At 36.7% G+C, this 14,680-nt stretch overlaps 1 protein-coding gene across 3 annotated transcripts in view; it reads left to right on the forward strand.

Moving 5' to 3' along the window:
* The window catches only part of farsb (phenylalanyl-tRNA synthetase subunit beta), a 60,472-nt gene extending 46,158 nt beyond the window's left edge, over positions 1-14,314 (forward strand). For all 3 annotated transcript variants that reach the window (XM_059947674.1, XM_059947665.1, XM_059947683.1), the window contains one exon: positions 10,029-14,314. In XM_059947674.1, the coding sequence (XP_059803657.1) occupies positions 10,029-10,180 (152 nt within the window). In that variant the 3' untranslated portion in view covers positions 10,181-14,314. The remainder of the gene's footprint in view (positions 1-10,028) is intronic.
* The last annotated feature ends 366 nt before the right edge of the window (positions 14,315-14,680 follow it).

Genomic DNA, 14,680 nt, shown 5'->3' on the forward strand with positions numbered 1-14,680 from the left:
CATGACGCTACAGGCCCTTTCCTGGCACCTTTCTGTGTATATAGGCCCCTAATGGCAGGTGAGCTAGTGCCGGTGATGCATTGGCAGTTTTTACTGCCCATTGTAGCGCCTTCCTGTCCACCGTAGAGCAGTTCCGTACCGTGCAATGAGGCAGCATGTTAGGATGTTCTCCACTGCGTAGCTATAGAATGTCATGAGAATAGCTGTGCATAAACCAGCTGTCTACAACCTTCTCATTGTAAGTGTGAATCAGCTTCACAGTGATAATGCATTGAATACCTAAGCTGTATTGGGTTAGCTTGTTCAGTAATTCATTGTCTCTGCATTCTTTTACACTTGCATAGAGCTTCATCAAAAGGAGAAATTATTGATGGGAAACCAATCAACTTTGAGGCACTTCAAGCTAATTATTTTGGTGCTTTTTAAAAAAACATTTAGAATAATTACATTTGCAACTGATCTTTACCATTGTAACAGGGCTGTATAATTCGTAATTAACAATTAGGGTGAAATAAAATATGTTCTGGTACTGAATGCAGAACTGACAAGTATAAACAGAGACCAAAGTGAGGATTGAAAGACAAACAAGTTAGCTACTAATGGAGGTTTAGGATTAGTTTCTGGGAAGAAAGACCATTTGGCCACATTGTGGATCATAGATTAATAAGATAATGGACAATTAAACAAGGTTTAAGAACAGTGAATCAGCAGAGGCACAAACTGAGTCACCTCTGAGTCAGGTTTAATATCACTAGCATATGTCAGGAAGTTTGTTTTGTGGCAGCAGTACGTTGAAATGCATAACAATAAAAACTATAAATTACAGTAAGAAGTACGGTGGATTCCATTTAATTAAGCTGTCAGATAATTGGGGTAGCCCCGTTTTTGGGGCGACTCTTAAAGAACTAACCGAGAAGAATGCTAGGATTCCCTTTCTTTATTTGGAACACCATGCTGCTTAGTTGGGCCAGGACACTGCTGCCGAACAAGTTCAAACTAGCGTCAGTCACACACATTTGCATGGCTGTTAGATGCTACACCGTGCTTAGAGCGAGCAGTTTTTAAATAATGTCAGTTACATCTATTTATGTAGTGATTTTTGTCACTGATAGTTGTCGAGAAATAAGCGGTAAGACAATTCAGAACTGCTTTGCTTACTGGGGTTTCAAGCATTCAGGCTTGGAGATGCCTGAAATGGCCAGGAGTAAACAATTGTACTACTTCAACATGTTGGATACTATGAAGAATTTGAAGGTATCAGCAATCATCTTGAATATTACAATGAAATGAAGATTTGGAGAATGCAATCGTCGGTAGCATTGTGTGAAGGCAGTTCTCTATTTGCACTTTGTCTACACCGATTTTATTCATTGTATGCTCTGGATGAATTCCTCTGATAACTATTAGGAACTAAAACACAATTTTCTATCGCTGTTGTACTAATGGTAGTGTTCTAATTTGTTCTGTATTTCATTGAAATACATAATTTGTTACTCTTATTTTATATGCCTTTTAAAATATATAAGTTGTGCGAAAAGAGCAGGAAATAATATTACTGAGGTGGTGTAAGTGGTTCTTGGTTCATTCAGAAATCTGATGGTGGAGGGAAAGAAGCCATTCCTGAAATGTCTTTAGGCTTCTGTACCTCCTTGATGGTAGCAATGAGAAGAGGGCATGTCCTGGGTGATGGGGTTCCTTAATGATGGGTGTCTCCTTTTAAAACTTCCTTTGCTGTAGGTTTCTCTGACTAGTTTCTACAAATAGTACCCGAGTAGATTTTATGGATGTTTCCATTGCATGGATGTACTGAAGCTGCTTTATAAATGTACAAAATTAGTTGAATTCTCTTTGCCAGGAAAAAAATGTGCACTTGCATTTAGATGCAAATCATTTTAGCTTGAATAAAATTATACAATTGAAGGCTGCCTTAAAGTTGCAATATCCTTCAATTAACTACCTTATACTTTTTTGACTTATTACCTCATGTTGATCAAGTTTTGAAACCTTCATGGTTGTAAATTGCATTTTTTTCATATTGCATCTGCACTCTGACCTTCTGTCGCCTTCTTAGAAACACCTGTTCATAGATATAGATGACGGGAAATAGGGATGAAATTGTTGAGTGCCATTTGCCTTTTTGGAGAGTGTGTGAAAAATGATCCTGGCTCTGTCTACTGAAAATGGAGCAGAGATACCGTAGGTGGCCGTTCAGGGTAATGTGTATCATCAGGAGATTTAGTGATCCTGTTAAAGCTTGGATACGGAACAGCAGCATTAGCAAACAGGCGTAGCAAAGCAGACTTGCACGAGTCAGAAGTCTGGTTCAGTTACATCTCCTGGGACTGGTGGTGAATCTAAGTCCATTATATGTAGAACGAAGAGGTGTAATGGTATTATAATAGGCATTCATGACACAAAATCATGGAGCTATTCCTTTAGAATATAGAATTCGAACTTATAATCAAAATAATTAGTGCCATGGGGTGTTATTAAATGATTACAAGTGGTTAATTGGATTATTTTGATCAGAATGATGTTGTAAAGAAAATTAATTTTTCATATTTTGTGAATTGCTTCTGGAAACCATTGCCTTTTAACAAAATCATACAGTTTGGACAAGGCTGTGTTGCAGAGCATCAGGCTACTCAAGAATGCAAAATGTCTTTAAACTTCTTTTGCAACAACGTGAGCTTTCTCCCTGCAAATATTGTACCTGTTCTTTGTAGAAGATGTACTTTGTGTGTTTTGTTGAAGTTAATTTTCATTTAACTTGATTTTGTTGGGAACATTAACAATATTGGCTTCTACTAGGGAAATTTAAACTCTATTTTTAGACTTGCTTGATGATCTTACTCTCGAAAATTAGCAAACCAAATACAATGGTTTGACTTTAGTTAGATGCCAGCATTTAACTTTTCATAGTAGAGTCTGCAAAATTCTTGGGATACTTTGGTTCAGAAGATAATTTTCTGTTAGAAATTTATGTTAAATAATATTAGAGCATTGGAGTTGAGTGATCTGTGATTTATGGACTCATGATTTGGGTGTTGTTGGTATGACCAGTATTGAATATCTTTCTCTCAGTGAGTTTCTTTCTTGTATCGTTGCAATATCTATTATTGGGTAGAGTTTCAGGAGTTTGATGAACTGATGGGGGGTGAGGGGAGAATATTTTTCCAAATTAGGTTGGGATTCAACACAGTGAAACCTATAGTGATGGTTTTCCCTTTACCCTGCTGTCCTTGTCTGATTTAAAAGTGCTGATCTAAGAGTTTTGCTAGAACTGGTCATATCCAGGCAAATGGAGAACTTTTCACTATGCACATGCATTGTAAATGGTGCAAAGACTTAATAATGCAGGAGGTGAGATATTTGATGGTGGGAAATCCAGCCTTTAACTTGCTCTAGTAGCCAAAGGTGTAATAAGCTTGTCCAATTCTCCTTGTGGTTCACAGTATGCTTAAGGATGTTGACACTGGAGCACTGAGTGAGTGCCAAATGGAAATCAGTCGACTCTTGCTAATTGTAGATGACATTAGTGTTATCTGCTACTATCTGTCCCTCTGTGAGTAATGTCATGGCCTTGCCCATAACTTCACCTGAAGAATTAATGTTGAAACTGAACACTACAATCATCTACAAGAGAATATCTGCAGATGCTGGGAAATTCAAGCAACACTCACAAAATGCTGGAGGAAATCTAGCATTTTGTCTGTGTTACAACTATAATCTCTGAAAATTGCTATTTTTGGAAAAGCAAAAAATGCAGATACTGGAATTCTAAAATAAAACCACACACACTCAGCAGGTAGGGAAAATCTCAAGGACAAAAAAACAGGAGCTAATACGTCAGGTTGATGTAGTGGTCACCTGTATAGTTGAATATTGTTCATGTATTCGTTCATGGTATTTCTATTTCCACCTTAATCTTGCCGATTTTCCCTTTGTTGTTCAATATTTTGATAATTTTATGTAAATTCTGATAAGGCACAGCACTAAACAAATGCTTTTCTCAAGATCCAGAAATAAGATAGTATGCCAATCCACTTTTCAGTCATTTTGTGTACAGAAACAATATATTCAAGACATATGCCTCATTATTCTAAAGTAATAACTTACAGATATCTATGTCCTCTTTAAGTAGATTGCTCTTGAGATAATTAGAGGCTTTAAGTTGTTTATAGTGATGCACTATATTTTTCTGTGGTCAGTATCTAGCAGATTGCAGGCTGTGTGCATGCTGCTTAAACGCAAACAGGATGTGAGTTTAGAATATTTTGGATATTCATTCTCTTGTAGGAAAAAAAATCACCAGTAATTGAAGAGTGATATGAACCCCCTATTAAAAGTATAATGGAATTTGTATCAGTAATCTGGCAGATTCATTAAAAACAAAATCAATGAAAAGCTGAGTGAAAAGGAAGTCTGCCAGAATCTGTGTTGATTCTCAGATGGATCTCTGAGGTTGTCATTGGGAAATGTAATGGTGGATTACAAAGTCTTAGTTTGGGCATTATGCTGAGCATTATAAGTATAAAAAGGAACCAATTTAAAAAATTACGAGCCTGATTGAATTTTTTGAGGATGTGACGAAACACATCGAAGAAGGTACAGCAGCAGAAGTAGTGTATATAGATTTCAGCAAGGCATTTGATAAGGTACACCATGCAAGGCTTTTTGAGAAAGTAAAGAGGCATGGGATCCAAGAAGACATTGTTTTGTGGATTCAGAATTGGCTTGCCCACAGAAGGCAAAGAGTGGTTGTAGACGGGTCATATTCCACATGGAAGTTGGTGACCAGTGGTGTGCCTCAGGAATCTGTTCTGGGAACCCTACTTCTTGTGATTTTTATAAATGACCTGGATAAGGAAGTGAAGGGATGCTACAGAGGTTGGGGTTGTTGTGGATAGTGTGGAGGGCTGTCAGAGGTTATAGCGGGACATTGATAGGATGCAAAACTGGGTGGAGAAGTGGTAGATGGAGTTCAACCCTGATAAGTGAAGTGGTTCATTTTGGTAGGGCAAATGTGATGGCAGAATATAGTATTAATAGTAAGACTCTTGGCAGTGTGGAGGATCAGAGGGATCTTGGGGTCCGAGTCCATAGGACAATCAAAGCTGCTGTGCAGGTTGACTCTGTGGTTAAGAAAGCATACGGTGTATTGGCCTTCATCAATTGTGGCCTTGAGTTTAGAAGCCAAGAGGTGATGTTGCAGCTATATAGCACCCTAGTCAGACCCCACTTGGAGTACTGTGCTCATTTCAGGTCACTTCATTACAGGAAGGATGTGGAAGCCATAGAAAGGGTGCAGAGGAGATTTACAAGGATGTTGCCTAGATTGGGAAGTATGCCTTATAAGAATAGTTGAGTGAACTCAACCTTTTCTCCTTGGAGTGACGGAGGATGAGAGGTGACCTGATAGAGGTGTACAAGATGATGAGAGGCATTGATCGTGTAGATAGTCGGAGGCTTTTCCCCAGGACTGAAATGGCTGGCATAGAGGGCACAGTTTTAAGGTGCTTGGAAATAGCTACATAGGAGATGTCAGGGATAAGTTTTTTTATGCAGAGAGTGGTGAGTCCATGAATGAGCTGCCAGTGATGGTGGTGGAGCCGGATACAATAGGGTCTTTTAAGAGACTCCTAGACAAGTACATGGAGCTCAGAAAAAGAGGGCTGTGGGTAATCCTATTTAATTTCTAAGGTAAGGACATGTTCGGCACAGCTTTGTGGGCCGAAGGGCCTGTATTGTGCTGTAGGTTTTCTATGTTTCTAAAATTATAGACACCTTGCTGTACACTTACCATGAATTTAAATTACAGGCTTTTATTCTTCTACGTTTTGCATTGTGTTAGATCAGAGATCTGTGTGTTCAATAAATAAATTGATTGTCAGGTTGGACTCTTGATTGGTAAGAGAAGATGAGTTAAACCTGATGGCATTTTGTTGTATTATAACTGTGATGTAATTCTATGATGTGTGCAAATAGAGAGAAGAGGGACGGAATATTTAATGATGGTAAAATAATATAATGATTCATAACCACAAAGCTACAGATAACAACACTTTCTTCCCAGATCCAGCAGTGCAAAGACTGAGGAAATAGTGAAGTTGTGTGCTGGTTTTTAGCCACTGGATTCTGTCTCTGAATCTGACAGTGGCATCTTTTGTTGATGTGTTCTTTGATGTGTGGAAAGGGTGCTTAACCTAAAGGGATTAGACATACTACCTGAGAGGCTTTACACCTGTTCAATTCAGACACTAAGACCGGATCTGGTTGCCTTACTGGGAAATGCTTTTAATAAGTACTTAAGTCAAATGAAGACGCAGAGACTATTAATTTTAAACTTCCTGAGGAGGCAGTTAGTCCATTTCTATAGTTTGTATTAAACAAGATATGCTTTTGAAGAACTTATCACTATGGTTTTTATTTAGCACAATGTTGTGTTCCAGTTTTTTTACATGTGGATTTAAAGTTGAACCAGTCTTTTAAATTTCATTTTGCTGCTTTAAAAATCAGAAATGACACACAGTGTGACTAGATGCTATTTTATCAGACTAAAATGTTCTGATATGTAACTAGAACTTGTACATAAAAACTAGTAGGAGGTGTAACCCATCCATTGCGGACTCTTAATTCAAATTGTTGGAAAAATATTTTTGTTGTTTAAAAAAGGAATTACATATACTGAATTGGGATGCAGAATAATGCCGCCACTTATTAATTAATGCGTGTCTTTGGGTTTAATCAATACAATGAGCTGTCAGACAGTGTGGTTGTTAGTTCCCAAATGAGAAACACAGCTAGAAGCTGATTATCAGTTTTACCATGTGGTAAGGAATCCATCTTCTTCTGCCAAGAAGACATGGAGTGATTGCTGAACGTTTATTGTACCTGCTTTTCCATCAGACAAACAAGGAGAAATTGGAGCAAAAATCTGATGAAGTCTCAAGTAGACAGGTGATCACTTATGCCAGTGTAGCAAAAAAAATGTTAATGAAAAGTACTTGCTGGATGAAAATTTTTACAGCAAGAAAAAACCTTGGTGACTTGGGGTGAAAAAGAGAAGTCCTCATCATGGTGTTGAAACACAGTCTAGTTTATATTTTTGATTCTTCTCCTAGTTCCAAGAAAATTACAATACTCTAGGTCTGTAGTAGTTGAATCAGTCTCAAATTTGATTACGTTTATTTTCAAGCAGGCTATTAAAGTAATTCTTCACCAAGCATTATCTATCTCAAACTGTGTAAAACTGATGCAACAAATCTTAAACCTGAGCCTAACTAAGCATAACGAATAAACTCTTCTTGGGCTTCCAGCCAGGTACAGGTATTGATTATAACTGAAGTTTCAAGGATAAGCTCTGCCATCTTCAGGGATGATGCCTGGGCATGTCTAGTCCGATGGTATTTATACCCCTGTAGTCTCTCTTTTCTGATTGATTACTCCTCATCCAGTCAGGTTTCTGCTCTCCCTGGTTTACAGTCGAATTCCAGTTCTTAGAGCAAAATGTTAAAATTATTTTCCTCTAGTTCTATTTTAATGACTTCCTTTCCCAGGCAGGCCCAAAATCCATTGGTGCAGCACAGTAGCTTTGTGCTGGTGAAGTCAATCCTATGGCCATAGAGAATGCAGAGTTCTCTGCCAGTTTCTCTGGGTAACTCAAACAGATTCACCTCCTGTGCTTCTTGGTATGGGTTTCTACTGTGTGTTGCATCTAGCCAATAAATGCTGATTTTTCATAACTAAGCATAATTAAAATGGCTGCACTATAAACCCTTAATTTTCTTGTGCAAGGGATATTAGAAAATAATGAAATGCCATTTTGAGGAATTAAAAGGGGAGAAAAGAAAAGAAACTCTTCAGGAGTAATTTCACACTCTTCAATATGAATAGTGATGTTTTAAGTTACAAGGACAATCAATAATTAATTCTTCACTTGATTTCCAGCTTTGGAAAAATCGAGTTATTTTCAAATCAATTTCTTGAATTCTCCAAAAAGGCAGTATTCCAAAATAAAATGACTTAACATTGGAATCAAGCATTCACAGGAGCCTGAAGGACTAATGTATGACTACACTGTTTTGGAAGTTTTTGATTTGTAGATCTTCAAAAATGAGAATGGAGACTACTTTCACTTTCATCCCATTAAAAATAATTAAAATATGCAAATTGGAGATGTGCAAAAAATACTAAAGTACATCTCTGCTGATCTAGAAATATTTACTTGTGTAATTAACTTCTTCCTTGTTTTTCTTGAAAGAAATGGTGTATGTAGGGAAAATGGGAGTTTGCCTCAATATGTGTAAAAATAATTGGACAAAATTGGTCAAAGTAAAACTTTATTGCCCTTGCAGATATTTACGTATAACTTCAAAGAGGCCAGTTGTGCAGTTGGACAAAGACTTAAAGGCTTTATATGCATGTATTATGCTGCAACATGAAATCATCTCTTAATCTGACTGACCTCAATCATCTCTCAATCTCTCAATTGAGTGGTGTAATATTATTAATTACTAATAATCTTGTCCACCTCTGAAAATTAATAATTATCAGTGTGCACTTTCCTTTAGATTTCAGTTGTTACTGGGGATCCTTTTTTTAAGAAAAAATCTTCCCTAATTGAACCATTCTTTCCACCTATTTACTTTCCATTCAGTATCTGGTTCGACATTAGACACTACTAATAACAGAGATTTCCTCTTTTGGGTTTTGTACCATTCAATTCAAAATCCTCCAAAATGATTGGTTAAGGTTGCTTGACAGTTCACTCAGATGCCATCATCCCATATTCACCTTGCAGTAAGCAGTATGCAGGGCCAAGTACCACTGACCTTCATTGGTAAGGGCAAGTTTTCATGTACAACAGGTGATGGCTCTTTATCTGGTATAGCAATTTTTGAGCTTTAGTTTTAGAATCTAAATTTTGTAGACCAATTGAATTTTTCAAAGTCATATATGAGAAAATATGTAAAACTAGTACACTTGATTTTTCTGGAAGACTAGAGATTAACTATCATTGGTAAACTAAATTTTCACTTAATTATTGTTTGTTCATAATTCTGGGTTGCAACAAAACATTTCTTTACTAAATTCATAATATATTTTGCAAAGGAATTTTGAGATCTTGCTCAAATTACAAGAAAATGAGTTGGAAGAGTAATTCAACATTAATTTGAAATAAACAATTATTTAACATGCGTAATTTCTGTGCTTATTACACTATAAATAGTCAGTACATGCTGCCATAGAAAATAAATCACTAATGATTTTTTAACATTAATTCTTCAATTTTGAGGATAGTCTTAATAAAAGTTATTGTGATCTTTTTATGCATTTAATAGCTGTATTTTTAGCGCAGATTGAAAACTAACCTTTGTTACTTTTTAATACTAATTTGTACTTTTGCTTTATACCAAAAGGGGACATTTGATTGCAGAATATGAAAAAGGTATTTTCTGTAAATCATTTCTGATCCTCAGTTTAGGGAAGGCAGAAAGAAGAAATGTGCAGAATGTGAGGATTTCAGCAGAGAAAAATTACCTATGACTAGTTCAGATTTCTAAAAACAATCATTGGCAGAAGGGTTGTTTGCTGATATAGAAGTGGGACAAAACAGAAGGAAGCAATAACATTATTTAGTAAGAATTGTTACAGAAAACCACTGTTGCATCCTTTTAAAAAAATTGTGAAATTAGCTCCACGTTTTTAATTATTTTACTGCTTGGTTCTTTGGTGAAGAGCATTTTGCGCCTTTGATGGTTAATTATCTTGAAAATGTGATAAATACTAGTTACTCATTTGGATTCTGGAAAAAAAAACAGGGTGTTGACCACCATCATCAAAGCGTAGCTTACTCCTGACCTGCGGAAAACAATTATAAATTTTCATTTAAAGCTGTTCAAGATTTAATTAAAGCTGTTATCAGTTACCAGCTGCAGGGCAGAGTGATGGAAGTGAATTGCATCTGCTGGTTATTGAAGATAGAGAAATACTGATGGTTTTTGTTCTGTTTCTTCCTTTTATAGATTCCACTTTCTTCCCGGGTCGATGTGCAGAGATCTTTGCTAAAGGTCACAGCATAGGCAAGCTGGGAGTTCTTCACCCTGATGTTATCACTAAATTTGAACTGACCATGCCCTGCTCTGCGCTTGAGATTGATATTGAGCCATTTCTTTGAAGGATGATGCTGCTGCTTAGTTCGTTTCACACATTTATGTCATTCTGCCATTCTTTACAAAGAGCAGCTAGTGACACTACTCAGATGTAAAGATAAATATTTAATAAGGCAAAGGATCCTGTGTCTGCTTTGTGGTTATATATGTTTTCCATCTTGTAATTTTATCTGTTTGCCTGAAACATTATAGTTTATTATTTAGCATAAATTACCAAAACTGTAAATGTATGAGAAAAACAATCCAATGGAATATAACTGTAACATGAGAATTAATAAAACAATTAAAATTGAGATGATGGATAGAACTGCACTACAAAAGACATTCAACTTCAGCAATTCCATTTAGATTTTCTCCAGCAGCAGATACAGTTATGAAATATAAACTAATAGAATAATTTTTATCAGTGGTATAAAGATACACTCTGGGCTTCCCAGGATCATTGTGCTGGGTAAACAAGGTGTCGGCTGTCATTGGTACCTTTATCCATGTTATGCTCCAAATGGAAGGAAGGCCTATGTAGTGTAACGTTTAAGTAATATTCTTAAGTCTACAAAATCTGGTCCCCCAAAATCTAACTGGATTTAGTCACTGAACTGCTGTTGATGGAATTTAACAATATGATTTAAGCAATGGTTATGTTCAGAAAATGTTAAATCAGAGCACGAGCTCTAGAATCAGAAGTACTTCTTAGAGGAGGAATCCTTAGATCTCTTTGTTAACGGTAAGGGTCCATGGCATAAAAAAGTTGAGAACCCCTGCTTTTGAGGGACCTTTAGTTAGTCTTGACTCTGCAATATGTGGAAAGTCATGTGAAACCAAAGCTTTTCTCCGAGTAAAACTCCCAGCTCTCACAGAATTTTGCTGCATTGTTTTTATGCATTTGTAATTATGGCTTGTTTGATAGACCAGGAAATGTGCTGAACAACAGATGGAGATTGACCTGTTGTGCATGTCTATTATTACTGTTTTAAAATTACCAATTATAAATATATAGAATTTTAATCTTAGACTGTTACAGTTTTTAAGGCTATTTTTATTGGAACTTTATATTGATTAGGTGTGTGATAAATCTTCTCACATATTATTCTAAAAAATCTTTTGTCCCAGCTTCCTTCATGAAATTTGTAGTTAATGTTTCATCAATTGGCTGCATGAAGCAGCCATATTATTTTGTCCAGCAGTTGTACGGACATCCATGATGGCCTGGTTTAGAACTAATAAAATGCCTGTTGGCATCTTTAAGCATCAGAGGTTCAATTCTTGGTGCTTGGAAATACTGGCTGTCACAAACCTTTTCAGATGGAATTGTGCAGGTGGTAAATTAGAGACATTGAAATGTTTTGCGTAATTGTTACACAACAAGAAACAAAACGTATGGGATTGATCATTATGCTAAGTAAAACTGTAGTGCATTCCTTCAGATTGAGAATGCTTGCACCTTCTCTTTCTGCATTACATAATACTGAAGAAAATACCTGTTTTCAAGGTACCATTAGCTTTTACATTATATTTCACTAATACTGGTATCCCAGAGGAAACAGCAAATGACCATTGAAATATATGATCATGGAGGGTCACAGATCAGCATTAATTAGCTGATACTTTTGGGATAGTGTTACTTTGCAATTGGTTTAATTTCATGAATTGTTATTTGATCAGTTAAAATATTGCAATATGTGTGAAATATAAATGTATCTTACTGACACGAGACTGCAGATGCTGGAGCAAAAAATCTCAGCAAGTCGAGCACCATCAGGGGTGGGAAGGTGGTGTCGGGGAGGAATTGTCGTTACCTATCTCCTGTTTCCACTTTCAACCAGATCCACTGTCTACCATCTTTTTAACATTCTCTTAAAAATAATTCACCTGCCTTTAAGGATGATATATGAAAAGTTTAGTAATTACCAAAGGTGACTTCTTTGAATACAGGTACTAAGTTCTGGTTCTTAATAGGAAGTTTCACTCTTCCTCCTCTGCTTCCATCTAATCTATTATCAGATGCTTATTTAAAAACATAACTTGTTTTAATGTCACCTTAATGCAACTTTGCTTGAAAAAGTGGAATGCTGTTGTCTTGTTTCATAAGTGTCTTTCGCTTCCAGTAAAATGCAGTTAGAATTGCGGAAATAGATCACAGTTACAATGGGTTCTGCAGACTCCCCAATACTCTCCCCATAACCCTGGCAATTTCAGATGATTACCCAACTTCCTTTTGAATATCCCTCTGCAGCTGCTACTGCTAGTACATTTCAGACTGTAACTGCTCACTCCATAAGACAAAATATGATTTTTTTGGCAAAACGGAAGAGATGCAATCATATTCATTCTATACTCCCGGGTTGTTGACCATTCCACTAATGGAGCCAGTTTCTCTGTGCTTAACCTTCATGATTTTAAATACCACTGACATATCCCCTTGCAAAGTCCTCTTCTCTGTGGAGAGCCCCAGTTTATCCTAATAATTCCAGTGCCTGAGAAAAACATTCAGCCTCCACAACTAATTTCACATTTTACTCTGTCAGTTTCTAAATTTAAAATATATTGAAGTAGGAATTTTTGAGATAATCTACAAAACATTGTGCATCATGTCAAATCAAAAGGAATATTCCAAAACCTGTCAACAACTAATTAAAAGTTAAAAACCGAAATTGTGAGGCAGAAAAGTATTCGTCTGTTTTGTAATTACTATGCTAACTTTCCTCAGATGTAATATGCTATATTACCTTACCAACTCAATCAATTTGTTGATGTAGAAAATTGGAGGATTACCTGAATAAATGCCCTCTTTCTCTGCTAGGTCCAATAGTATGGTAGATTTTCAACATGCCAAACCAAAATGAAGACAAAAATGCATTCAAGGCAAGTCAGGGAAATCATAATAGAGAAACAGAAATCTGGGAAATGGTACAAAACCATCTCAAAAGCACTGAGCATACTTCAGAGCTCAGTGTAGTCCATCATGGAAAAGTGGGTAAAATATGAAACTGTGGCCACACTGCCTATGGCAGGCTACTATAATGTCAACAGTCAGTTTGAGCTGTAGAAGTGAGTGGCTGCAACAGGAGATGAAGTTCATGAATCCACAATCTCCAAGGCTTTGCATAAAAATGGAAAAAAAATTGCAATTTGCGAAGTGTCACTTAGAAGATACTGTAAAGATGTGGAAGACGGTCTTGTGTTTGGATGAGACCAAAGAACAACTTTTGTAGAGTATATTGTGCACTGGCCAGGTAACACCATCCCTACTGTAAAGTATGGTGGAGGTAACATCATTCTATGATGATGTTTTACAGTGGCAGGGCCTGGAGATCTGACCAGGATTGATGGGAAGATGAATTCTGCTAAATACAGAAAGCTCCTGGATAAAAAAAACCTGCTAGTCTCTGCCAGAAACTTTAAACTGGGGAGGAAGTTAGTCTTTCTGCAGGACAATGAGCCAAAGCACACTGCCAGAACAACCATGGAGTGGCTTCAAATGAGAATTGATGTCCTTGAGTAGCCCAGTCAGAGTCCTTGGCATAACCTGATCAAACATATCTGGCTGCCAATTTTAAAAGCTTGAATACCACATGCTTTTTAAATACTTTTTCAACCTTATTTGCCATTTTCAATCTGTCTGCAATGGAACCAGACAGAAACAAGATCATTGCATTATGTTTTTTTTCCTGCTGACCTAAGTAGTACACTGATAAAAACAATTTTTAATTGATAGTAATCCTTGGCAAACTTTCACCCTTCATGGTTGATATGCAATGACATTCTGAGACTGCATCTTCAAATACTGGTAATTTTACACTGAATTTGAAAATAAGGTTAACAAGCAACACACACAAAATGCTGATGGAATGCAGCAGGCCAGGCAACTTCTACAGGAAGACGTACAGTCAACATTTCAGGCAAAGACTCTTGGTCAGTTAATCCTGACGAAGGGTCTCGGCCTGAAACGTCAACTGTACTTTTTCCTATAGATGCTGCGTTCCACCGGCATTTTGTGTGTGTTGCTTGAATTTCCAGCATCTGCAGATTTCTTTGTGATAAGGTTAACAAGGTTACCTCTGTTTCTTACAATGATTTTGTGGTATAATTAATTGTATTCAGTAAAAGAACATAATAGAAATAAAAGTAAGTGCTTGATAACCTGCAATTCCTTCACCATTCATTAATATTTCAGAACCATTTTCATGACATCTTCCTTGACTTTATGCTAAGTCCACAGAGACAGGCATACAACATTTACCTTGTTCTGCCATTCCATGGGATCAAAGTTAAGTGGAATCTCAATCTGATGTAGCTGCTTTGGTTTCCACTTATAATTTTGTTGCCGTAAGGTCTTGCCCTTCATAGGTCTCAAATTAATAATTGAGCTAAGGTTACTGTTTTGTAGAAGAGTGTGGCACATTTGGCATTCATTATGCAAAGAGCGGTTTCCTGATTCTCATCTGAATAACCAGCTAGTTTAAGGTTATGGCCTGGTCCTGGTTTATCTACAATGCATTATTGCA

The sequence above is a fragment of the Hypanus sabinus genome, chromosome 2 (genome assembly GCF_030144855.1).
Source record: "Hypanus sabinus isolate sHypSab1 chromosome 2, sHypSab1.hap1, whole genome shotgun sequence".
In the NCBI taxonomy this organism is placed as follows: Eukaryota; Metazoa; Chordata; class Chondrichthyes; order Myliobatiformes; family Dasyatidae; genus Hypanus; species Hypanus sabinus.